Source organism: Melopsittacus undulatus, chromosome 3 (assembly GCF_012275295.1).
Source record: "Melopsittacus undulatus isolate bMelUnd1 chromosome 3, bMelUnd1.mat.Z, whole genome shotgun sequence".
NCBI classification, from domain to species: Eukaryota; Metazoa; Chordata; class Aves; order Psittaciformes; family Psittaculidae; genus Melopsittacus; species Melopsittacus undulatus.
The window spans coordinates 50,448,359-50,473,252 of record NC_047529.1 but is presented as its reverse complement, the minus strand read 5'-3'; the positions used below and the strand labels follow the sequence as shown (position 1 = coordinate 50,473,252).

The 24,894-nt window shown below is 37.9% G+C and overlaps 1 protein-coding gene across 2 annotated transcripts in view; it reads left to right on the top strand.

Annotated features, from left to right (window-relative positions):
* RNGTT (RNA guanylyltransferase and 5'-phosphatase) overlaps positions 1-24,894 on the top strand; it is a 186,034-nt gene that overhangs the window by 116,123 nt on the left and 45,017 nt on the right. For both annotated transcript variants that reach the window (XM_005153114.4, XM_034060850.1), the window contains one exon: positions 6,865-6,965. In XM_005153114.4, the coding sequence (XP_005153171.2) occupies positions 6,865-6,965 (101 nt within the window). The remainder of the gene's footprint in view (positions 1-6,864; positions 6,966-24,894) is intronic.

Below are 24,894 nucleotides of genomic sequence, written 5' to 3'. Positions count from 1 at the left end.
AGGGCAGAGGATTGGGGTTCTACATTACCAACAACCCATCATTTTGCCCTGCAGTGCTAAAATGACCCATCAGGGTCTTACTGGAAAACCCTACCTGTGGCTTGAGTGGACCCATTTCAGCCTTGGAGTTAACTATGAGTTTCAGAGTTGATGAGATTCAGCAGCCTAAGAGACATGCCAACAGATGTGCTTTTTATTGGGCTGTCTTCAATGATGGGTCTGAATCCCAGGGTGCTGGCTGCGCAGCTGAGTTTTAGCGTTATTTTTGTGCTCTTGCCTGAAGTTCAGTATCTCCGTAATAGGGGTACATTTGCCATGCTACTTGTAATATGTCTGTTGTTACTGGCCTTCATTCTGTTGACCTAAGTTGATGCTGATTGACAGAGCCCTTGTACACTGCAGCATTCCTGAAGTTAGTAACCTGTTGTTTCTGCCAGTTATTTTGCTGCTGAAAAAGCTTTTGGTCCAGTAGCTTTTGGTTCACTTTTTGTCAGCATAGGCTGACAAGTGCTAACTGCCTAAGTGCCATCTTCTGGGAGACTAAGGTGGCTGATGCTGCTTTCAGGAGAAGCTCTGACTGGAATGGAAGGTTGTAAAAAAGAAATGATGAAAAGAAAGGGTCTGGGGTTCTTCCAGAAGAGAATGGCCACAGAGGGTAGGACATTTATAGCAATAACTATGATCATCATCATCATCATCATAAAAAGAAGTTGGGTAGGTGCTGGTTGAGTATCAGAGTGTAAAGATTTGAAGGCTGGGGTTTCATGGCCAGCCTGGAGGCACTGACATTGTTACATCTATGAAGTAGTATTTCAGGATGTTGCTGACTGTCTTCATAGCTCAGCTTCATCTGTGCTAGGTAGGTGCAGCCTTTGCCTTGGACTCCGGTGTCCATACGGTGGGGTGGAGTGCATTCAGGTGTATCCCTGAAGTGCATTACTTTTGCAAACTAAAATGCTATTGTAAGTGTACCTAGTATGGCTGCTACAAGAACAAGCGTCCAAAAAGAGATTAGTTTTGTAGAATAATTTAGATTGGAAGTGACTTCAGGAGGTCCAAGCCTTTAAAGCTATTTGGGATAGTTTTTAATTTGTCAATATATTAAGTTTCTGGTGTGGAGTTCTAATTTCTGTGGTTAGACTAAGTTGAAGGGTTTCAGACTGAAGTGAACTTTGTATTTGAAATTCTATGGGATGTGATACGTTTTAGAAGTAGTCGTGTACATGCATATTTGTCGGGGGGTGGCGATGAGGATATCATTGCTATGAATGCTATATTTAAAATGCTAGGGAGTAGTTTGATCTCAGACAGATTGCTTCACATTTTGTTTTGGAATTAGAATATAGAAAAACTTCAGGCAGAACAGGTCTGCTGTATGCAATGATTCATCTAAGGTGAAGTTTTCACATACTTAACAAGCAGAATTCTTGTTTGGCTCCAGCTCATGTTTAAAGAAATTGATATAGCACTTAGCATTCAAACTCAATGATTTTCTACTTCTGTATTGTGTGTAACAGGGCTCACCTGTTATGAAATTTAATCTCCTTCTCAGGGATTATTAATGAATTCTCATTTTAAACTAGACTTCTCTGAATTTGTCTTTCATTATAATAATAAAATCGTGGGGGGGGGGGGGAGGGAGAGGAGGGCAGAGGGCTGTATAACGTGTTCATAATATGAACTTTGAAGTTTTCTTATCTAAGCATTTTTATCTGGTTTGAAAAGATATCTGTAAATTACCTGTTACCTTTATTGGATGTTCAATGCTAACAGATTGCTGTGAAGTGAGAAGGGTGTTACTTAACAATGGTCAAAACTAAATATAGTAGTCAAAAGTGTGTATTTATTGCCATTTCTTTCTAGGTAAGATCTCTTTGGCTAACTTGAGGTGTGGTAGAGATAATTTTTCCTCTTTTTTTTTTAATTAATAAGACAGAATGTTTAACTGAGGCTAGTTTCACTCTGTGCTGGTTATAGAGGTAAAGAAAGATAACTCAATTATAGAGAACAAATCCTCCCCCACTCCCCTTCAAGCAAGTCAGACAATTAATTTTGTAATTAAACTTGAGTCAAAATTGTGGATCCAGCAGTGCAATTACAGGTATAAAGATGTATCCTGTCAAAACATTGCTTTTCATTACTGATCTTGGAGTAGCTCCTGTCTTGTGTGAAGTTGGTTTCTTACTGATTTTTAAGAAGGTGTCACTTGTCTATCTTCGAAAAAGAATTTGAAAAAATTGCGTAGTAGATCCTGTGTGGAAAATACACATTGGTGCCTAAGCATGTGAAGGTAGAAAATGAAGTTCCAAGAAGAAAAACTGAGAGTGGGTACAGGTGTCATGGAAAATCAGGAAATAAGTAAGGCCTGTAAGTTTGATGTCTGTACTGGACAAAGGAGTTGAAACTATAATGAAGAATACAGTAGTTGATAGTGTGGGTAAACATGATATAGATGGGGAAAATTACATGCCTTTTTGAAAGGTTATGTCTCTCCAACAGAGGGATCAAAACTCATTTGAGTAAGGCTAGTATTTCCTGCTGAGACTTACAGAAAGACTCTGTCAAAGTTTCTAGTGAAATATTCTTGAAGAAACTAGAGCAGATGTGAGACTTAAAAGGTTCTTCCACAGGGAAATAATTGGTTAAAAAGTAGGAGTCAAGAGATGGTTCAGTCCTCAGTTGGGAGGGGGAGTCGCCTGTACTGTGTGTAAGCAAGCTGAAAAACAGGATGGACTGTAAGGTGACATTTTCTTGCTGGATCAGCAAGGACTGGTGCTAAATCTGGAGAATTACAGTAGGCCATTAGAAGGCTGGGTGGTTGAGCAATAAAACAGCACATAAACTTCTATGTAGATAAATCTAGAGTAATGTCTGTAGAGAACAAACTTGTAACTGCACACAAAATGATAGCCTTTGAGTTGAGTATATTCTGATGCATATAGAAAAGGATGAAACTATGAGTAGCACAGAAGCAATGGGTTTGATTGTTCAGCATCTCTCTCAATATGAGCGCTAGGGAGTGCAGGTCTTTGAAATCAACAAAAGCTGTTTCAAAAGAAACAGAAGGTGGTGGTTTTCCCTGCAGTGTATTTGGGCTGTGCATGAAACATTGTGCTGCGGGCTTTTACTGCTGCCAGAGGTTTATGTGGTCTTACTGGGGAGCTAGATGAGCTAGTGCAGGGGAAACTGAAAATTGTCTACATCAGGAAGTCTCTGAGCTTCAAAATTGATAATCTCTCAGAGAGTAGTAGTAGAAAATATATATGATTGCCCTGTTTTTCACCTTCCCTGGGCACATGTTGTTGACATCATTGCCTGTTGTCAGAGTAGGATGCCAGAGCTCTAGTAAGGCCATTCTTAGATGGTTATATAGATTGGATGCATCTCTTCTTCAGGATTTCAGTACCGTGACTCATAGAGATTGGCTTATTCTTTTCCCATCGGTGAGAATTAATTTCCTAAAGGAGCATCTAGTGTTTGCAGTGTCTCTGTTCCAGGCAGAACTAAATACAAATGGAACAGATTCTGCAATCCTGAAAGAAGCCTGGTCCTCCCTTAAAAGCTTTTGAATTTTTTCACATTGCACAGAAGAAATCTTGGTCTCTAATTTAAAAAATGGGGTATTTTACAATCCTGTTATTTGTTTCAGAAAGTAAGGCTCCTGTTTATAGCTGGGAGGAAATATTTAATACTCATGAATGCAGAAGTAGTCCAAATTTACCTTTTGGACAGGAAATATGGGGTGTTTTTTTGATTAAGATTGGTGTTTCTGTACAAAAGAGAAAATGTCCTCTTGAAGATTATTAGCCTCTCTTTATAGTCTCTTTAAAGCAATGATATGTAAATGGATGGTTTGGAGCCATATATTAAACCAGCTGAGACTGTTTTCTGAAGTCAAAGCCTGGGTTTAATCTTAATAGCTCAGAAGGTCTCAAAATTATGACCTATGCATAAAAAGAAATTGATGACTTGAGTATTTATCAATAAATCCATCACTGTAAACACTCCAGTAACCTTCTCTGAAGATTATTGCAAATCAATAAATTACACACCATGTCACACAGGGGCTTAATACAAGATTTTAGGCTTTCTATATGATTGGCAAATGTCACTTTTATGGAATGGTTGAAGACCTCAGTCATGCTAGAAGACCGAAGAGCAACCGTTAAGATAAATTTTCTGTTCCATACAGCAAAATATATGCCTGTTCCAACAAACTCAGCAACTCAGCTCTATCCTGGATTCCTTCCTACCTGCTCTAGCAGTTGTTTCATAAATTCAATTGTCACTACCTGTGGAGAAATTTGTCACAAACAAAAGTGATCTCCATAGTTCTTCTTTGAACTAAGAGGTAAAAACCTAGTAGTAGTAATTGTCTTTGTCCAAATTAGAAACTGCAAATGAAAGAGAGCAGCAAATAGTGTCTTTTGAACACTGTATTATGTCCTCTTATTCCTGGGACATACTTTATTAATTAAAGTTACATAGAATGTAATTCCACATTCTCTCTATATCAGATATAAGTGCTAGAAAATGGCAGGAAAAGTTAACTGAAAACAATATTTCAGTGCCATCTGCCTTTATCATAATTCTCATATTCAATGCTCACAACCTATTGAATATATGCTAAAATAATAATTTCTGTAAAATTTAATGTGAGTACTTCAAACTATGCTTAAACACATAATCTGCAGATTAAAATATCGAGATAAAAATTATGATCGAAAAAGCTTAATTTGTATAATCTGTTTTCTCTACTTAATGCTAGTTGTGATGTGTGGCATGAGTCCTTAAATGTTTTTAACGCCATACTGCATAAGAGCAGATTTTTAGTTTCTGAAAGTAGAGGACAGAACTATAAAGCAAGATAAATCTCATTACTATAAGAATTTAAAGATGAGATCATTGGAATTTTAAGATATTTCTGGTGAATGGAAAAGAGCCAGAGAAATGAGGGAGGGAATAGCAGGATGGTGGCAACTAAAGGAGTATTTCTTTACTGCAGAAAGATTTTTCTCTTTTTTGTAAATTGCTTAAACAATACCTTTCAAAATCCCATTTTGGAAAGGTGTACAGGCAACCAGCTTTCTTCAAATACCTGCTTATGTTATAGCACAGAAGTCATATGAAGGGGAAATAGGGTGGGAAGAGAAGAAAAAAGGCAGATGCTTTCATAACTTTACTATCACACTGTTTTCTGATACAAGTGAAACAAGGATGTTTGATTTGATTTGGCAAGACTTACAGGTGTGGGGGGACTGCTGAAGAAAGTTGCTTTGCAATGGACAATTTTCAAATAGAAGATAGCTGGAAAGAAATGACATAAAAGATGTGGAAGGAGAGCAGGTGTAGATAAGAGGTATCAGAAGCAGCTCCTGTATGTTGTTATGAGGACAAGGATAAATCATTTAAACATTATTCAGATGCTGAGACTATTGTGGAGAAATGTAGTGCAAAGCTGTGCATTGTTAGAATAGTTAGTTGGGTGGGTGACTCTAATACTGATGTTTGGAACAAGTTTATAGGGCCCTGAATGGGAACCAGAATAGAATGCCTGAAGCCATTGCCCTTAGATGTTCTAAGGGCCATGATGATAAAATCGGATCTAATGTACTCTAGCCAGCCACATTTAAATTCCAGAAGAAGCTTTTAGTAGGTTATTTTTGTCATGTGTCGCAGAACGATGGCTAAAATTGTTTGGAGCTGATTTGCATTTCAGCTATGTGGAACTTGTCTTTACTCACTGTCTAGCAAAAGTCACCATCTTTCATCAAGAATTATAAGCAATATATGCTGCATTTATTTTGGGAAGAGTAATTTTCCATTTTTATGTGAGAAAGCAGAAAAATCTTCATCTGCTTTTGTCACTTTACAAGTAGAACTGTTAGGTTTAGCATCAGTAAATATTGTATTTTGCAAATATTGAACACTGCATGGGTGCCATGTGATGCTAGTGATTCCTGTTATCAAAAGACACTGGACATTCTTGGTCTGTTTTTTTTAGGTAAAATTGCATAATTTTTTTTTCATTGTGGATTAGTTAATATCCAAACACTAAAAATTCTGCATCTTCAAAAGATTCTTTTGCATTGCCTTATTCATGTTAATTCTGATTTTCTCCATTGCCATGAAACGTATTCTAGTAAGGAAAGGGTTAGCAGGCTGGCTTTTGCTATTAGCTGAGGATGAACAAAATGACAGCTTACTAAACCAGAGCAGATGATAGAAGAGACCATGAGAAACCAAAGCCTTAATTTAAGAGAAAATTCATCCTCGTGACTTTTAGTTCTAGTATGTACCCTTTTTCATAAGTAACGGATGTTTCCTTATTTATGTTCCTTTATATCATGATAGTGTTTAATCTTCACTTAAATTCCCTTGGTATGAAAGAACATGTTTCTGATGGGCCTTTCTAATAGTTGGCAGTATGGTGACCGCTGACGGTTTCATGTTTTGTCAGCCAACAGCATGGATAACAAAAATACTGTTCATGAAACTGTTAAAAAATGTAGAGATTATTTTGAATGTATCTTTAATGTATGTTACTGTCAGTGTTTTCATTTGTTCTGCGCTCTCTTGAAATTTTCCATTAGCCAGAGAGAGATAATGAAGTATGCTAATTTTTATTTCCTTTCTCAGCTTTTTATTATAGGCAGTGGCTTGGCTACAGAGCCTAAGCAGTTTTAAAAGGGAGCGGCAAATAGTGAAGCACAGCTATCTCTGTGGTAATGGAATTCATTGTTTCAGTCACTAAGTATTGTAATTCATTAGAGACAGCTAATATAGTCTGGAATGCTGAATTGTTACTTTCAAAACTAGTGAAAAGCAATAAGCATAATTAAACTGCTTTTTAATTTGCTTCAGAAATACAAGCCTGGTCGATGTGATGATATTTTGAAATGGAAGCCACCCAGCCTGAACTCTGTTGATTTTCGTCTAAAGATAACAAGAATTGGTGGAGAGGGGTATGTAATCTCTTCCCTTTCTAAATACATATCACTCACGTGAATGTCCCAAAACAGTTAATCTCTCCTCTTGTATTTCTTGACCCTTCCTGAGGCTAAGCCTTTCTATATTCTGTAAAATTTATTCACTGAAGATACAGGCAACTCTGGTAATCAGTATTGTACTGAAAACAATGGCAGATGTTTATAATGCAAATTTACTCATTCTTAAATCAAGTTTGATAAAATTTGTTTTAAAAGTCCTGTTTTGGATTTGGCACTACCCATTATGTTTTCAGAAAGTGGGCAGGTTGTATTAGCTTAAGTTCTTATACAAAATAACTATTTCCATTGGTTTTATGCAAAATAGTAACAACCTACGCTTTCTTCCATTTTAGAGTTCTGCACAATGACAAATGGCAGTTGTTTTCTTAGAGAAGCAAAACTTGGCAGTTTTACTCGCTAGGTATTCTTTGGTTTTGCCTTTAAAACTATTACAATCTTTATAAAAAATGTGGGTTCTAGTGGCAGAAGACATGTAAATCCATTCTACATACCATTTGCCTAGTTCAGGCACTGCACATGTTAAACGGGCAATTTCCATGTTCAGTTGTGCAAGGGAGGAGAAGGGGAAGATTGAGTCACTAGATGAAAGCTTGCTTTGGAAAAGATTTTGTTTAAAATGAAGTTCATTGATTTTTAGGTTGCTTAATGTTTTAACATCTGGGACTCATTTCAACTGACAGTTTGAAATACTGACATTTAGCTTTTGTTTTTCTTAGTGCCACGGGCAACTCAATACAAGTAAACAATTAATTCATATATTCCTTACATGTTCCATAGTGCTAATAGTGGCCCATCTGACTTTTAGACATTTGCATGTCATCTTAATGAATATATTTGGTGAACAGAGAGTATCTTAAGGATAGGGGTTTATTCTGTAAAATGCATTCAGCTGCCAACTTTGGAGCATTTTATGGGGTCAGAATTATCTATTCAGAGTTCTGTGTCTGAAAATGCAGTATCAGGTCCTCAGTAACAGCATAGCTATTTCAGAGAATATGCAGGAATATTTTAATTTTCACTTCAGAGAATCAGCTCATTGCAAACATTTCATGTTTGTTTGGCTTTTAAGTCACAGAGCAGTGTAATATGAAAGATTTCTGGGGAAAAAAAAAGATTTAAAAAATGACCCACTCTTTGACAGGAAGGTTACTTTTATCATGATATTCTCATGACTTCTGCTGGAGTATATAAATATACAGTAGTAGCCTGTGATACAGAAGCAAAACATAACAGATGACAAAATTTCACATAAAGAAGGAGTATTTGCTTGATCAGTTATCACTGATTTCAAACACAAAACTGTCAGTGCTACTCTTTTATGTTTAGTATATTACATTGTAGATTATTTGATCAGAATATTAAAAGGTTATAAAATATGAGCCAACAAAAAAAAAAAACAACCCTATTCCTAAAAAGTTGGGCAGTTAGTAGCAAGTTACTAAAGAATGGCTGATCCACTGTGGACCTGGAAACACTTTCTAGCATGTAGAAAAGTTCTGCCATATTCCAGCTATGTGAAAATAATTACATTGCTCATACTGTGGAAATAATTATCTGAATTAGTCTGTAAATACTGTGATACTTAAATATGTTAATATTTATGTTCCTCTCCCAAGTATAAGAAAAAATAATCTTAGAAATCTGACATTTGATAAATAAAGTACGTTTCTTCCAGATATGTTTTAACTTCATTTCGCATGATAGTTGACTGCTATTAGTATAACATTAGTGCATTCATCCAACAAAAAGAAAACTTAATGAAGTACTTGGTGGAAAATAATAATTTGCCATTGTTGGAAGAGAAGTATTTATGTTAAGTAATGATCTATGAAACCATAGCTTCTGCCCAGTTAAACACGAATAATGATTGAAATACTCCAGGTTTAACTGCTTCAGTTGTTAATTTGAGTATCCAATTTATCGCTTGGTGAAATCTGAACTCATTTGAGGAAACATCAGAATGATACTGATTTTGAAGTTGTTGACTAGAGTTTTAAAAGAAGCATCTTTAATTTTAGACTGTAAAAAGGCAATTACTGCGTTCTGAACACTACCATAATAAAATGGTTGATTTATGATATAACTAAAAATTCTGGTTTGATGAACTGAATGTCTTGCTACTGGCAATTCTAAGATGACAGCATCAGGCTTCTTGCCTCCCCCCACTCCCTTGAGATTAAAAGCAAGCATTGATACTGGCTTCAGCCTTTTAGGTAAAAAAAAGTTTTCTTCAGTAATCCAGAAAGAAATCCTGCATGTATTTGACAGCTGAGTAATATAGATGTGCTTGAAGTACTGTTAGGGAATTTGTGTGTTGTTTTGCTGTGATTAAGTAATAGTATTTATGGAAATAGAAGATATGTTTTTGTATTGAACTCTTAGTGACAAATGAGGAGTCAAAGTATTGATCTCACGTACCTGATAGGTTGAAACAGTGAGAACAGGGATTGTCTGTAATTCCCAAGTCCTCTGTTCTGATATACAGGCTCATCTTTAAATCTGAAATGCAGCTGTATCTAAACATGAACTACAAGTTCTTATCACAGTTTACAGCCTAGCCAGTAGTGTGTGTACAGGCTGAGCCTCTATCACAAAACTCCAACCCTTCAGCTCTTGTCATTTTATTTCCCTGTTCACTTAAATAGTAGAAAAAGCATATAGAGCATTATTTATTCATTAGCATGAGATGAGAGCAAGGTCAGCTGTTGGACATGTCTTTTTGGATAACATATGTAATTGAGATCCTGAACAATTGTAAACAATGTTGTGCATTTTTCATATGAATAAAGGAGTTACCTCTAGGGAGTTTGCCAGATTTTAGTCAGCGCGATTCTTTTCCATCTACCTGAAATTCCCCTGTGTTTTCAGTTGTGTGTTTCTACCCATTGATCAGTCTGCAATAGTAATGTTAACTGCAAAATAGCTGCTGTTTCACTCAGATGTAGTTCAGCTATGGATGAATGACCAGTTGTTTTTATCTAGGGTTCAGTTATTTCACTGTTGATATTGGAGGGAGTGTTGCTATTGAATTAAAACTAAGGATTTGGCTTACAATCTACACATAAGAATAAGCTTTAGAATAAGCTTTCCTGTAAAGAGGAAGACTGCATAACAAAGAATAAACACAAAGAAAAAGGATGCTATTGAATCTCAAAGAAAGGCAGGGTTTCTGTAACCTCAGTGACCTAATCCTGACACTCCTGTTCAGTGTACATCTTTAAAAGAAATTGCGTTATTGCACCTTAGTGAGTTACAGCTTATCAGCTGAGCCATGGTAATTGTCCCCTGTGTATTGTCATAGTCCAGCCTGTCCAAGCATCAGGATGATGGTTAGATTACCTCTATGTTGTGTTTGCAAGAATTCCAGTTTATGCTTTCTCTCAATTTCTTCTTATCCCATCAATATTGTTACTTGTATTAGAAAAGAAAATAAAAACAAACCAACCCAAAAGTAACAACCAGCAACTTATTAAGTCAGTTAAACCAGAGTACTTCGTTGTTTATCTCTGGTGAAACACAGCAGTTGAACTGAAAGCCCTCACATTACCTGTGCTTAAAAAAGGTAGACCCACTTCCCAGGTTTCTCTCTGTCATTTCAGGCTTAAGATAATGGTCTCACATCAGCAATGCAAAGTGGAGCCCTTTGATTATATAACAGTACCTTGTATTTTTCCTAAATTATGATGATATTCATAGAAAATAAAATATAACAGGGACTTAAACACATCAACTGCATTTCCAAATGATCTGCAAATTAAACGACCTTATCAGAAGACAATGTGGAGGATAGTTAATTGCTGTATTTAATACCTCAGATACAGTACAGAGAACACGGTTTCAAACAGCAGAGATGCTTTCCTCCAAAACTTCTGCTTCTAAGCATATTTTTTTTTTAAATAAAAACCCCAAAGTCAGAATCTTATTTAAATGTCACAAATACCAACTGAAAATGCCTACATTTGTGGTAGCTTCCAAAACCAGAATTTCTTAAATGTCCGTGCTTCCTTTTACAGTTTTTTAATTAGGCTGTGCAATTCCCTTAATTTTATCTGAATCAGGCATGCTAAAATCAAATTACAAGCAAGGCTTTGGTTTTATTGGCTTTGAATAAGTATCTTGCTGGGTCAGTCTGATAACATTTTAAATCACAGAATAGTATTAATTTTCTACAGAACCTTGAAGTATTGGAAAAAAAGTCAAGAATTTTATTTGTCTTTTGTAACAGCAGTAGTGATAAATTATTTCTTGAAAAAAAAGTTAGTAATCTGAAGTAGATGTGAACTCTTTGTTAGTAGCAAGTCTGTTGTATCCATGATTAAGTAGAACACAGGTGGGAAAAACCCCAAACGGTGTTCAGACAAAGTTCTGTTTAGTTTGGGCATTGTCAAGTAGTAAAAAAAGGCAGATAAAGTACAATACATTTGAGGACACTGGGGGCTTCAAGTCTTGACAGCAGGAGCTTAAAATGTTGGATACATTGGTAATTACAAGTCAACAACCAGATACAGGCATCGTGACTATGGGCAAGTGAATGTTTACTCTTTGTTAGATGTGATGATGTCCTTTTTGTTCTGTAAATTAGAAAGAACTTTCAGGGACACCGAGAAAGCTGCAGCTGGTTCAGAGTAACCCTGATGTTCCTGATTTGCTGTCATATAGCTATGTTGTCTGTCTTGGGGTGGCTAATCTTCCTCACTCTTCTGCTTTGAAAACAAACCCCCAGCCTGGTAACTGGCTGCAAAATCATGAAAGTTAATTGAATCAGCTAGATCTGCAGAACTAACATGATAGTTTGTTTGGACAATGTTTTGTTGCTTCCTCCTCTTTTTCCACTCCCCCTTTTATGTGATTCGTAAATTGTTGGTTTGGGCTGTGAGCTCTTTGCCTTCTCACCTGTTTGCAGATTGGCTGTTATCAAAGAGCACAAACTTGTTCTTACACGTGCTGTCCATCACAGAAAGAGAGCTTTACAAAGCTGGCAATAACAATATTCCACTAGCCTCCAAAGGTCACAGTCAGTACTGGGGCTGTGTTGCTGTGAAGTACAGTGGAATTATGAGGCAGAATACAGACAATGTCACCCAGCAGTTATGGAACAAATAAGGGTAAGATCTTGCAAATAGATCCAAAGATGGACAGTGTCGGGATGACAGAAGGAGGAGTGAAGGTTTGACTATGTGAACTGCATTTATGGCTGTACTGTTAAAGGAAGCATGTGCTTCAAAGTTTCTTACTTTTTATGGAATTGTGAGAGTTGCAAGTGAAAGTATAGGAGTAATTTGTATTACCTTCAGGCATTCAGCTGTTACTAGAGTAGGTCTTACTAGTTGTGAAGAAATGCAGTGGCAGGGTTGTGCAAACTGATTGAGGGAGGATATTATGTGTAGAAAGATTAGTGTGGTGGCAGAGAAAGGGGAAGCACAGATATTACCATTACCTGTGCAACTGCCACCATTGGTGTTGCAATAGAAGCTAGCAGATTGGCATTTTACCTAGGTACTGTGCTGAAGTATTTATGCTGTATTTCTTATATGAGGATATTTGAAATCTCCATGTAACACTTCAGTTTTTAAAAGCTGTTTTCAAAGTAAAGCTTTGAATCTAACCCCTATTTATACTCTAGTACATTGAACATAATGTTGTACCTTCCATAACTAATACTCAGGATGCTCTTGGAATTTCTAATGTTGGATTTCAAAAACGAACTCAGCCTCATCTTTTTTCATGCTTGAGCGGCAGCCTTGGGCAATCTCCGTCTGTCACATAATTATTCTACTTTAGCTACTCATTCCTCCAGATTTTTAAAAGCTTTGCCTCATATCATCCTAAAATTATCTGTACACTTGCAAAATGGAATGTAAATGGAGCCGTGTATGTTTTATAAAGCCTGTTCCTTTTTCTTGCACTGCCTTCTTAAAGTAGTCTTCCCAGTTGCTTGTGTCAGCTACCATAATGATTATCCACTCTGTTAAAGATCCATTTCTATCTGTGAGATCAAGAAAAGCTCCTATATACCATATGTCTCTAAAGTTTTCTTATCTCCCATGCACTTCTCTGTCCTATTTTACATTTCGGTAGCTATTTTATCCCTATTTTGCCGTGTAGCTTAGCTTGCTTGCTACTTGTGAATTTGGAAATTGAAGGCTGATGCCATCCCCAGCTAAGTAGCTGTAAGGTGTTAGAACCTGAGACAGGAGTGAGAGGAGCAGGCAGTGGAGAAATTATCTTGGGCTTCAAAATGGGTGGCTTTGGCTTTTTCAAGGAACAGGTAGGTAGTATGTCACATAGCAGGTCCCCTAAAACGGAAAGAGGCCCAGGAGACCTGGTTGATCTTCAAAGACAGCCTCCTCAAAATGCACAAGGACATGCTCTTCCCAAGTGCAGGAAGACAAGTGGGTGCAGTAGACAGCTGGCTTGCTTTAATGGGGAATTCCTGAGTCAACCCATGCAAACAGTTAAGCATCTGGAAGATGTAAACAGTGGCAGGCCTCTATGGAGAACATGAAAACAGTCTTTGGGTGTAGACAGTGGAATTAAGAAAGCCAGAACTCATGTGGAGATGAGGGTATGTCAAAGACTTCTCTATGTACCTTGGTAAAGGAAGGAAGACTAAGGAAAATGGTGTGCTGCTCACACAGCACTAGGTGTAGTGACAAAAGATACAGGAAGGGCTGAAGGTACACACTGCTACCTTTGCTTTGCTCTTCACTAGGGAGGTCTGCTCTCAGGTCTCTGTGATCCCTGAACCTTATAGCTGAGTGCAGGGAAATTAATTACTGCCAGAAGCAAGGAAGTTCAAGTTAGGGACTACTTAAGCAAAGTGATGTCAGAGTACTGGAGGGCACTTTGAAACTGGGGTAACAGTTAGCCCTTGTTGCAGAGAGAGCCAACTGATAACTGGGTTGCAGATGGAGCAGATGATGCTTCACCTCTATTCAGCATTTGTGAGGCTGCATCTGGAGTACTGTGTCTAGATTTGGGCTCCCAAGTATGAGCAAGGCCAGTGGAGGGCAACCGAGACAGCAAGAGGATTGGAGAACATGACATACAAAGACAGGCTGAGAGAGAATGGTTTCCTCTGTCCAAAGAGGAGAAGGCAACATAATACTTTATTACTACTCCCTAGCAGCAGGTTATAGAGAAGATGGAGTCACAATGCTCAGAGATGCACTTTGAAACAATGAAAAGCAAAAGACACAAATTATAGGACAGGAGAGAGCGATACTGTAAGCAGTGTCAAACACTGTAGTAGGCTGGCAAGTTGTAGAGTCTCCATCTTTGGGGATATTCAGAAGTTAACTGAAGATGATTATGAGCAACCTGGTATAACTTGGAAGCTGACGCTGTCTTGAGGCAGATGACACGCAAAGTTCTTTCTAGTCAGAGTTACTCTAAGATTCTTGGCACATCAGATGTTAACTATTTTGCAGATAATATTTGCAGTGCTAGACATAAAAATACAAAATGTTTTTTGGTTTTCTTTCTTTATGATTTTTTTCCTGTAAACACAGATTTTTTCAGTATACTTATGTACCCATACTTAATTTTCCAATAGTGGTATTTAGAGATTTTTGAGTTGCAAAGTAGAATAACGCGCCTTTATTATAAAGAGGAATTTGACACTGTTCTTTGTTATATACTGTAAAGGTTTGCCAAATACATAATTTAAACTGTCTAAAAAGGGAAAGTGTTTATCTTCCTTTTGCTATAGCTTGAACAACAGATATGCTGCTTTCAGACTCACTGAAATTCAGTTGTGACCATGCTTTTCTATTGCACCAATATAAATTAACTTTTTAAATTACAGGAGTTATCAGAGAGTATTCTTGAACATCCTGTTCTAAGTGCTTTTAATGGATTTTAGAAATTGGTATGAGCTTCTTTGAAATGTGTTTTTGCAGGTAGTAACTCTTTGGTCTCCTTCAGACAAGGAGTATTTTCTAGATTTTGTGAGCATGCCATAAATGATGCCTTAACTCAGAATATGTTTTTCTCCATTAATTGCCTACAATGTGAATTAATAGTCAGGGTTTTTTAATTAGTCTGGGGGGGTGAGGGGTTTGGGGGGTAGTTTGTTTGGGGTTAATTTTAGTTTGTTGCTTAGTGAGATTTTCTTGTCTATGTTCAGAAAAGAGCATAAGTATAGAATTATTACAGATCTGAAAATGAAGTATTTTTGAATGGTGTTTGTTATTAAAGAAATATTGGGCAAGTCCAGAGGGGGTCATGAAGATGCTCAAAAGGCTGGAGCACCACTCCGATAAAGACAGGCTGAGAGGTTTGGGCTTGTTCAGCCTGGAGAAGAGAAGGCTTCAGGGAGACCTTAGAGCAGCTTCCAGTACCAGAGGGGGCTACAAGAAATCTGGAGAGGTACTTTTTACAAGGACATGTAGTGACAGGACAAGGAGAAATGGCCTTAATGACAGAGAAGAGATTGACATTAAATACAAGGAATAAATACTCTGAGGGTTGTGAAGCACTGGCTCAGGTTGCCCAGAGAAGCTGTGGTTGCCCCATCGCTGGCAGTGTTCAAGGCCAAGTCGGATGGGGCTTTGAGCAACCTGCTCTAGCAGAGGATGTCCCTGCCCATGGCAGGAGGGCTACAACTAGATGATCTTTAAGGTCCCAGCCCAAATCATTCTCTGGTGTCCTTAACATAAAAAGGCCATGGGACTGTTAGAACAAGTCCAGAGGAGGGCCACGAGGATGATCAGGGGACTGGAGCACCTTCCATATGAAGACAGGCTGAGAAAGTTGGGGCTGTTCAGCCTGGAGAAGAGAAGGCTGTGTGGAGACCTCAGAGCAGCCTTCCAGTATCTGAAGGGGGACTACAGGGATGCTGGGGAGGGACTATTCATTAGGGAATGTAGTGATAGAACAAGGGGTAATGGGTTAAAACTTAAACAGGGGAAGTTTAGACGGATATAAGGAGAAAGTTCTTTACTGTAAGGGTGGTGAGCCACTGGAATGGGTTGCCCAGGGAGGTTGTGAATGCTCCATCCCTGGCAGTGTTCAAGGCCAGGTTGGATGAAGCCTTGGGTGATATGGTTTAGTGTGAGGTGTCCCTGCCCATGGCAGGGGGATTGGAACATGATGATCTTAAGGTCCTTTCCAACCCCAACTATTCTATGATTCTATGATTAGGTGATTCTCTGAAGCCTGTATTTAAGCCAAAAAATGAAATCTCAGCTCAGATGACTTCCTTGCATGCTGTGGTATATTTCAAAGAGGAATAAAGCAAACTGAGAGGGGAAAAACCTATCACCATGATAGAGCAGAACAGACTGGACAGCCAAAGATACGGCACATGTACATGTTTTGTACTCTTCGTTGGTCTTACTCTGAACATCTTATTATTTAATTTTCTGATAGTACCAAACTCTCAAACCATAAGAGAACCCATATAAGTACTAAATAATGAATATATTAAAGATAAAAATTATTCATTATAGTCATAACTCCACAAGTACCATTCAGTTTTCTTTGATACCATGTGAATGTTTTGCTATTGCTTTAGGAATTGGAAGCCCAGCATTTTGCGTGTTCCTGAATTCCTATGTACTTTGGAATCAGCAAAACATGTCAACGCAGTCAATGACCCTGATGAATGCATATTGTTTGCATTTCTACTTTGACTGTATTATCTTCATGGTATGAATGCATGGGCTTCTAAAACTCTGGGAGATTATCAGCACTTTTACTTTCCCTGTTTGATAGTGAAGAGAAACTTGGTACATGTGGTTATCTTACAACCTCAGAGACATTTGAAAAGAAGCCTAAGTAATTAGTTTTTAGAATAATTATCAAGTATCTGTGGTTTTCTAGGAATTCAGGTTGTGCTAATTGGGGGGAAAAAATTTAAAAATCAGCTTTTTAAATGACACAATAAAGGAAAATGGGATTGTTAATATCTGTTACTTTAATGACTTAGGAGCTGCCATAGGCTTGTAATTCGCACTTGCCATCTTTTTGGCTAACACCACTTCGTAGCTTTTTGGGGGAAGATGCTTACCCTGTTGTAGAAACACATTAAAACCAGTGATGCTATAGGTGCATGTATCTGTCTGTGGGAGACCAATTTACATAATCAAGGCTTGATGAGTCAATGGTAATGAAGAATACATGTTGTTACTTACCTAAGTGACAAGGAAACTAACAATAGCTGCTGGGTATGGAGCTTGTGCACATACTGCAATTTGACAGGGAATGTCTAGTGCTTTGTAAAAAGCCTTTAATGGTTTTCAGTCAAGATTTGGTTCCCTGTGACAGCAGACGTAAGCATGCAATCCTACTGCAGGATCTTAAAAAGGCCAAGATTCCTTATTTTCATTCACTTTTTATGCTTGTTTTTTACAAAGCAGTCTCTTGACAGTGAGTGTGAAGTACAAACACAGTTTTGTACTGAGTTGCATTCTGAAATCAACTTCAAAGCTTTTATCTTAAACACATGCAAGATATGTTCATTCAGAGGACGGGCTTCATTTTTAGCATCATTGTATAGGTAAGAAATAATCCTTTAACTTTGAAACCCAGATTTCCAAGGTTGTAAGCTGCTTCAGCTTCACAGGAAATGAGTCAGATTTGTTAATTAAAAATATATATACCTGTGCCTCTGTGTGTGTATAAACACACGTGACAGCTGCTGCTTTATGTTGCAAAATTAAAACCACAAAAATGTAAAAGAATTCCCTTGACTGTTATGATTCAAAACAACTCTCTCCCTCCTCATGTTTACATGGGGGAACCCTATCCTCCTTTTGTCATGTTTCTCAGTTTTAAAGATTATCCATTTTATTAAATCAGACTTTGCTATTTCCAGGTGTTAGCTCTTTTTTTTTTAACTCGAAATTCTTTACTTCTCCTTTCTGTTATTTTTCCTACTTAAGCTATACACTTTTCAATGCCTTGGTTTTATGGTTTTAAGCTAGGTAACGAACTGGTTCTGCATCTGTACTCCATCAACCAACGTTCCATTGCTGACTTATGAATGGTAGAAAAGTTGTATATAACCAATAGAGAAACAAGCCTCAAAGTGTTGCTCTGATTTGTATATATAAGCTGGATATTTTTTAATTACCTAACTGCAAAATTTATATATGTGGAGATACAAAAGCATGTGAAGTATTAGAAGGTTTAGATATTCTTGAAAGATTAAAAGCATCATTATTCAGATGCTAGCCATCTTATCTCTTGTCAGTCCCTGAGAGATAGGACAATAAGTACTTTTATGTTACAGTTTTAAGGAGTTTGCTATTACATACTCCCAAAAAACATTGTATATATCCGTATCAGGTTTCAAGATGGGAAAAATGAGTTCTGAACTGAAGAGAATTCACTCAGGGCAGCAGCGTGGTGTGTTAGTAGGAAAAGGACAGTCCTCAGCTGTACCCAGCAGATGGCATTTTTCTTCCTTATAACTAAAAATTTTAAAGCTGTAATCTTTGGCTATTTTCATACTTAAAAAAGAAGCCCTTTTCACAAAGTATTTAAAGATTGCACTATGAGCAAATATTTATCAGTGGATTATAAATGAAATATAATGTGTATAACTCTACAGAATTAAGAAGATTACAATGAGGAGAGTGAAACAGGATAGTGAGCTTGATTATTCCCCCCCACCTGGAGCCTGCATATTAAAACCACCATCTCTCACAGATATTGATAAAATCATTTCACTCTTTTGGTAAATGTTAAAGAATTAAATCTCAAATGCTTATGTTTTTAACCCTTTTACTCAGGAGTACAAAATTCTGCTTGGAAGTGGATATTCAATGGTAAGAGATCACTAGACGTAGGGAATAGAGAAGGATAGATAAACTCAGAAGTGAATTGGATATCTCGTAATGAAGGCTCTGAACTATTGTCTCCCCTCCAGAAGGAAAAATTCACTATGGGCATGGTTAACCCTTCTCAACTAACGTATTAATAATACTTCTGACTTCTTAAGTTTTTATTAAAATGCTCTCTACACAGTTCTGATTCTGGACTCGCTGTTGTTCATTCTGTTGTCATTCAAGAAGTGAAGAAGAAATGACTCTCAAGTCTCACTGAGCAAGTTGTTTGTGCTTAGTTTCTCCACAATACTCATTTTGATAAGAATCTTCACACATTACTTATATGCTAAGAAAAATGTGTTTTGAAAGATGAGTTGCGTATCGTGATAAACTAGCATAATGTTTTGGTTTTAGAAGAGGCAGTGATACAGCATGCAAATGCTTTCTCCCAGCTGAGATAGGTCATGAATGCAGATTGTTTTAACAGCAGAAGTATTAAACTTCAGTTATTTGAATTATGTCACTGAAACTAAATAATCAAAGTTGGTTACTTTCCTCTTTTACTCATCCTTCTAATACTATATGATGAATGGTTTCTGCATAAACAGTGATAATTTGTTTGTTTAGCTTAGTTTCTCTCTTACATTAAAACTAAGAGGAATATTCAGAGACATGAACCATGGTGGAATTTTTCATCTTTGTGAGATGATATCCTGCCTTTTTTGAGATGGAATTAATGTTCTGAGATGTTATTTGCCTGGAAAATTTTTGTGGATTCATAGAGCCTGTATGGGCAAAAGGCACATCTCTATTTGAACTGTGGCAAGAGGAATGTCCAGTGATGCACACTTGTAAAACACTTTCATTTGAGTAAAAATAAATTGATCCTGCACACCTAAAGCATGGCATAACCTGTACCACTTACTTAAACTTGACAACAATGCAAGATTTTACTAGATAAGCCTGAGGAAGAGGAATGAACCCTAACTAGAGTGGAAAAGATGTAACATTGAAATTATACAGCATTACCTGTTTTGTTGCTTTCTATTGTAGAGACTGAGTATCATTTATTTCCCAAAGGATTTATATAGTATTTGGCCCAAATGTTTCTGTTGCTGAAAGCTGTGTTATGAAACTGATGATTCTTTTTAAATGAAAGTTGCAGACAGAAAGATTTTTAAGCAATCCAGGAATTCAGAAGATAAAGGCACTATAGAGGCAGACTTTGTGGAGTCCTTTTTCTGTTGCAGTTTTTTACCAAGTGAATATTTAAACAGTGCAATCCAGATACGTACTCTTGCTTAATGCGGAAGATATCTCTCTCTTACTGCTCAACCGAAATTATTCCTTAGATTCAGTAAATTTGAATTCGTATGAATTTCTTGCAAGACATAGAGTGTATGGAAGATTTTTCTGACAGAAAAACAGATGGATTTGACAAAAGGGAACAACGTGGTGATAATTTGAATGTAAGTCTTCTGATGTAATAGTTCCAGGATCACAAATAGGGGTTTTGGGTTTGGTTTGGGTTTTTTTGTTTTTTTACTTAGAATTAACTCTAAAGAAATAAAAATTGAATGAGTTTCTGAAACAGCAGATCTGTCAACAGAGAAATTGGTAGGTTTTAGTTTTTGACAAATCCTCACCCTGAAATTTATTTACTAAGGGTACCTGCAAAGACAGAAATAAAGAAGTTATGGAATTACATTAACAGTGAAAAAGGATGAGTTTTTTTGGGGGGCAGTGAGGTGGAGGAAATCTGAAATCTAGAGAGCTTCTTTACCATTGTTTTAGTAACCTCTAAGTTATTTACTGGTAACTCTTATCAGCTTTGTGCTCAAATTTGCTGTACACAAACAAAACCAGCAATAAAAAGACCATCACTCACACCCCCAAACTGTGAGATTCTGTGGATACCAACCAGTCTTCTGTATAAGGAAAGACCTCTGCGCTTAGCCAAAGGTGGGTTTTTGAATGGAGAAAGAATAATGTATAGTGAGGAGAATAATCATTCTTTCAGCTGCAGTCAAAACAGGCTAGCTTGGATCTACAGAACTGGCTGGGATATTGGAACAATTGCAGAAAATCTATTTGTGCATTTGTACAAGGTTAAGGAGGTTGGGTAAGAAATAATTTTGCAACTCTCACAAGCTCTCAAGTATGAGGTTGCAGTCGCTTTCCTCACTCAGACTTCTTTATCCACGTGTCTTCATAAGAACTTAATGAAAAAAGAATCTTTAACTTGTCTAAAGCCCCTTCTTCCTGCATTCTGCTTCTAAGGAAAATAATTCTCCTTTGTTTAGTGTGCAAATGTCAAATACAATAATGACATTCTATCTTAGCTTTGAGTGATTTATACCTGAATGAAATGCCTGTTTGATGTCTGGTAATAAATTTTCTCTCCCATAATAACAAGGTGGTGTTGAAAGTAGCTTCAAAGAAAGGAATTGCCTATTTAATCATAGAATCATAGAATAGTTAGGGTTGGAAAGGACCTTAAGATCATCTGATTCCAACCCTCCTGCCATGGGCAGGGACACCTCACACTAAACCATATCACCCAAGGCTTCATCCAACCTGGCCTTGAACACTGCCAGGGATGGAGCATTCACAACCTCCCTGGGCAACCCATTCCAGTACCTCACCACCCTTACAGTAAAGAATTTCTTCCTTATATCCAATCTAAACCTCTGCTGTTTAAGTTTCAACCCGTTACCCCTTGTTCTATCATTACAGTCCCTAATGAATAGCCCCCCCCCCCCCCCCCCCCCCCCCCCCCCCCCAGCATCCCTGTAGTCCCCCTTCAGATGCTGGAAGGCTGCAATGAGGTCTCCATGCAGCCTTCTCTTCTCCAGGCTGAACAGCCCCAACTTTCTCAGCCTGTCTTCATATGGGAGGTGCTCCAGTCCCCTGATCATCCTCGTGGCCCTCTGGACTTGTTCCAACAGTTCCATGTCCTTTTTATGCTGAGGACACCAGAACTGCACACAATACTCCAAGTGAGGTCTCACGAGAGCAGAGTAGAGGGGCAGGATCACCTCCTTTGACCTGCTGGTCACACTTCTTTTAATGCAGCCCAGGATACGGTTGGCTTTCTGGGCTGCGAGCACACACTGCAGCCGGCTCATGTTCAGTTTCTCCTTGATCCCAAGTCCTTCTCTGCAGGGTGCTCTGAATCTCTTCTCTGCCCAACCTGTAGCTGTGCCTGGGATTGCTCCGACCCAGGTGTAGGACCTTGCACTTGTCATGGTTAAACTTCATGAGGTTGGCATCAGTCCAGCTCACAGGTGTGTCAAGGTCCCTCTGGACGGCATTCCTTCCCTCCAGTGTATCAACCAAACCACACAGCTTGGTGTCATCGGCAAACTTGCTGAGGGCACATTCAATCCCACTGTCCATGTCACTGACAAAGATGTTGAACAAGATCAGTCCCAACATCATGCTGCTGAAGGAATAATTGGAACTTGGTTTTGCAGCATTTGTATTAATTGTTGTCTGACAGATGTTCATGTATTGGTTCAGGAAGGTAAGCATGTGCATATAAACTAAGCCTGGAGTTAAATCTTTTTCTGTGTATTTTCAATCAGTCATGGGTAAGTCTTCTTCCAGTGTAAGTACTGGATGTGTATCATCAAACCAGTATTCTGAATTTGGAATTAAATATGTTAGACCAAAAAAAAAAATAGAATTGTATTAATTGTCAAAGTAATCTGATTGCTACAAGTCTGCACATGTAAAATGTAGCAGAGGAATGTAAGGTTATACCCTATCATCCAAAAGAAATTGAGGTCCCCCAAAAAGAGGGGACCCCAGGAGCTGTGTATTACTTGTGCTGGGACAGATAGATCCAGAGCACAGATCTGTAGTAGCTGAATAAACGGAATAACTTCGACCACTTCTAAATTGCACTTCTCTTAAAAAAACATGTTGTAAAAGATGATATGAGACACTTTGTTGTTGTGTTTCCTCGCTGTGTAAAACTTGACAGCAGGGATGTGTTAAAATGTAGGTTTCCCATCATCTGTTACGGGAATATGTGCTCTACAAGTTTGCCCTTTTCTCTCTTCTGTGTCTTCTCATCTTCTGTGATACCGTTCCCAGATAGACTCAGTTTTGTGTTCCTGCTAAAGTTTTACTCATTTTCCTTTCCTTCTCTCACCCGTAATTGCATGTGAGTCTTCAGGGTTGGTTTCCCAGTAAAGGTGATTATTTTTTTATTTGCTGTCAGTTGCTTCTGATTAAATCCATGGTTAAAATGCATAGGATTTCCATGAAATAACTGAAATTGCGTTCCTGTGTGCCAATTGATAAGTTTCTCTCTCTGATGGTCTGAAGATGTAGTTAAGACTGGGTATATAGGAAATGGCAATAGCTTATGTTATTTTGTTATGCTTATCATGTGTACTTTAAAAATAACCAAATTCTGAGACATCAAAGCCTTTCATTGTACTCAAGATTAACTTGCATGCTCCAGAGCTTTTTATTCCCAGCTGTATCACATAGTCTAAGAAAACATACTACTTTTTCCTAGAGACTTTGTCTTAGCTTAATTCAGACATGAATTAAGTTCACAGTGTTTATAATGAACAGTGTGAATAATTTTTTTTTTCTGTAATGCCTGTAATTAATTGCAGTTAACTATATTGCCTAAAAAAGCTTATAATCCATGCAGGTAGCTTATAATACTGCCATGAGGATTTTCTACTTAGAAAATCAAAATATACTGAACCATGTTGCCCTAATTCTTTTAGCAGGCTTTTTTTGGCAACAGTAAATTATAGTCTAAATTATAGTCCAAAAGGACATGCAAAATTGCTTGCAGTAAAAAACGATGTCTTGGAGGCATATTGCAAAAAAGAAAAAACCCACTCTGCTTTACTGTACATTTGTTAATTAATAACTTAATAATTTACATTACATAAATCTTCTCAGAAATAGATGAAAGACGAGACAGAGCAGGTCATCCTGATGCCAGTTAAATTGGTAGTTAGCAGCCATGGACTGGAAGTAACTCATTTTTTGTCCTATGCCATTAGCATTTAATCATAATTGCTATTTCACTTGTGCCCTACATAATAAAAATACATCATTCAAGACAGTAAATGGAAAGATGCTCTATTTCTGTAATAATAATACAGCCATTTTTATGAAGAATTCAATTATTTTTCCTGCAGTTTATAGGGAAGATACATTTTTGCAAGTTGCTCGTCACCCAGGGCTTGGATTCTTTGACTTTCTAGAAAGCATGTCACAAAATAGGTTAATAATGTGAAGTAAAGTCTGAAAAGCTGGCATTAAGAGATACGGGGAATACCAGTAGCTTGCAGAATGGCTACATTAGACCAGAAGTGTTGCAGAAGCAGCCGCATAAGATGATGATGCTTCCTGGTCCTCTTCAGCTCTTGTGCAGGCAAGCAAGTGGCTCTAGCTGCATGGGACTTCTTGGGGTGTTTGTGAACTCAGATGTGACCATACTTTAAGTGCCTAGGAAGAGGAGAGCCAGGCTAGTGCTCTGTGTGTTTTTAGTAGCTGCATCAGGTTTGTATTGATGTGGAGATCATGGCTGCTCAGGAGAGACTGGAACACTAGTTCTCAACCTGGGAGCTGTTGCTGTGAAGCAAATGCTGTGTGCAATACAGACACATCTCGGAAGGCTTTTAAGTTCCTAATCTGTTCGCTGGCTGCCCATTCTTTCTTAGCATTGTGCAAGCTGCCATCATCCCAGTGCTTTCCCACTCCCCCCCTTGGCGGCTCCGTCATAGTATGCTTCCCCTCTCCGAATTTGGGAATCAGGTTAAATGGTGCTAAAAATCAGAGAAAGAAGAATGGGAAGGAAGAGAATGCATTTGAGAAAGAGAGTTGTCTTGAAAAGCCTGTCCAAAACAAAACCAAGGAGCACCTGACTGTTAACATCAGAGGTAAAGGAAAGAAAAAAGGAGCGGAGAAAGGGGTTACTAGATGAGATGTGGCACTTCTGAAGTGCGGCAGAGCTCCCTGACAGCAGAGCAGTGATTTTCCTTATTGAGAAAGGAGCTTATGAGTAAGGATATGGATCTTTTTGAGCAGACTAATACACCAGAAAGGGCAGCTTTGCTGCAAATGCCTTCTAG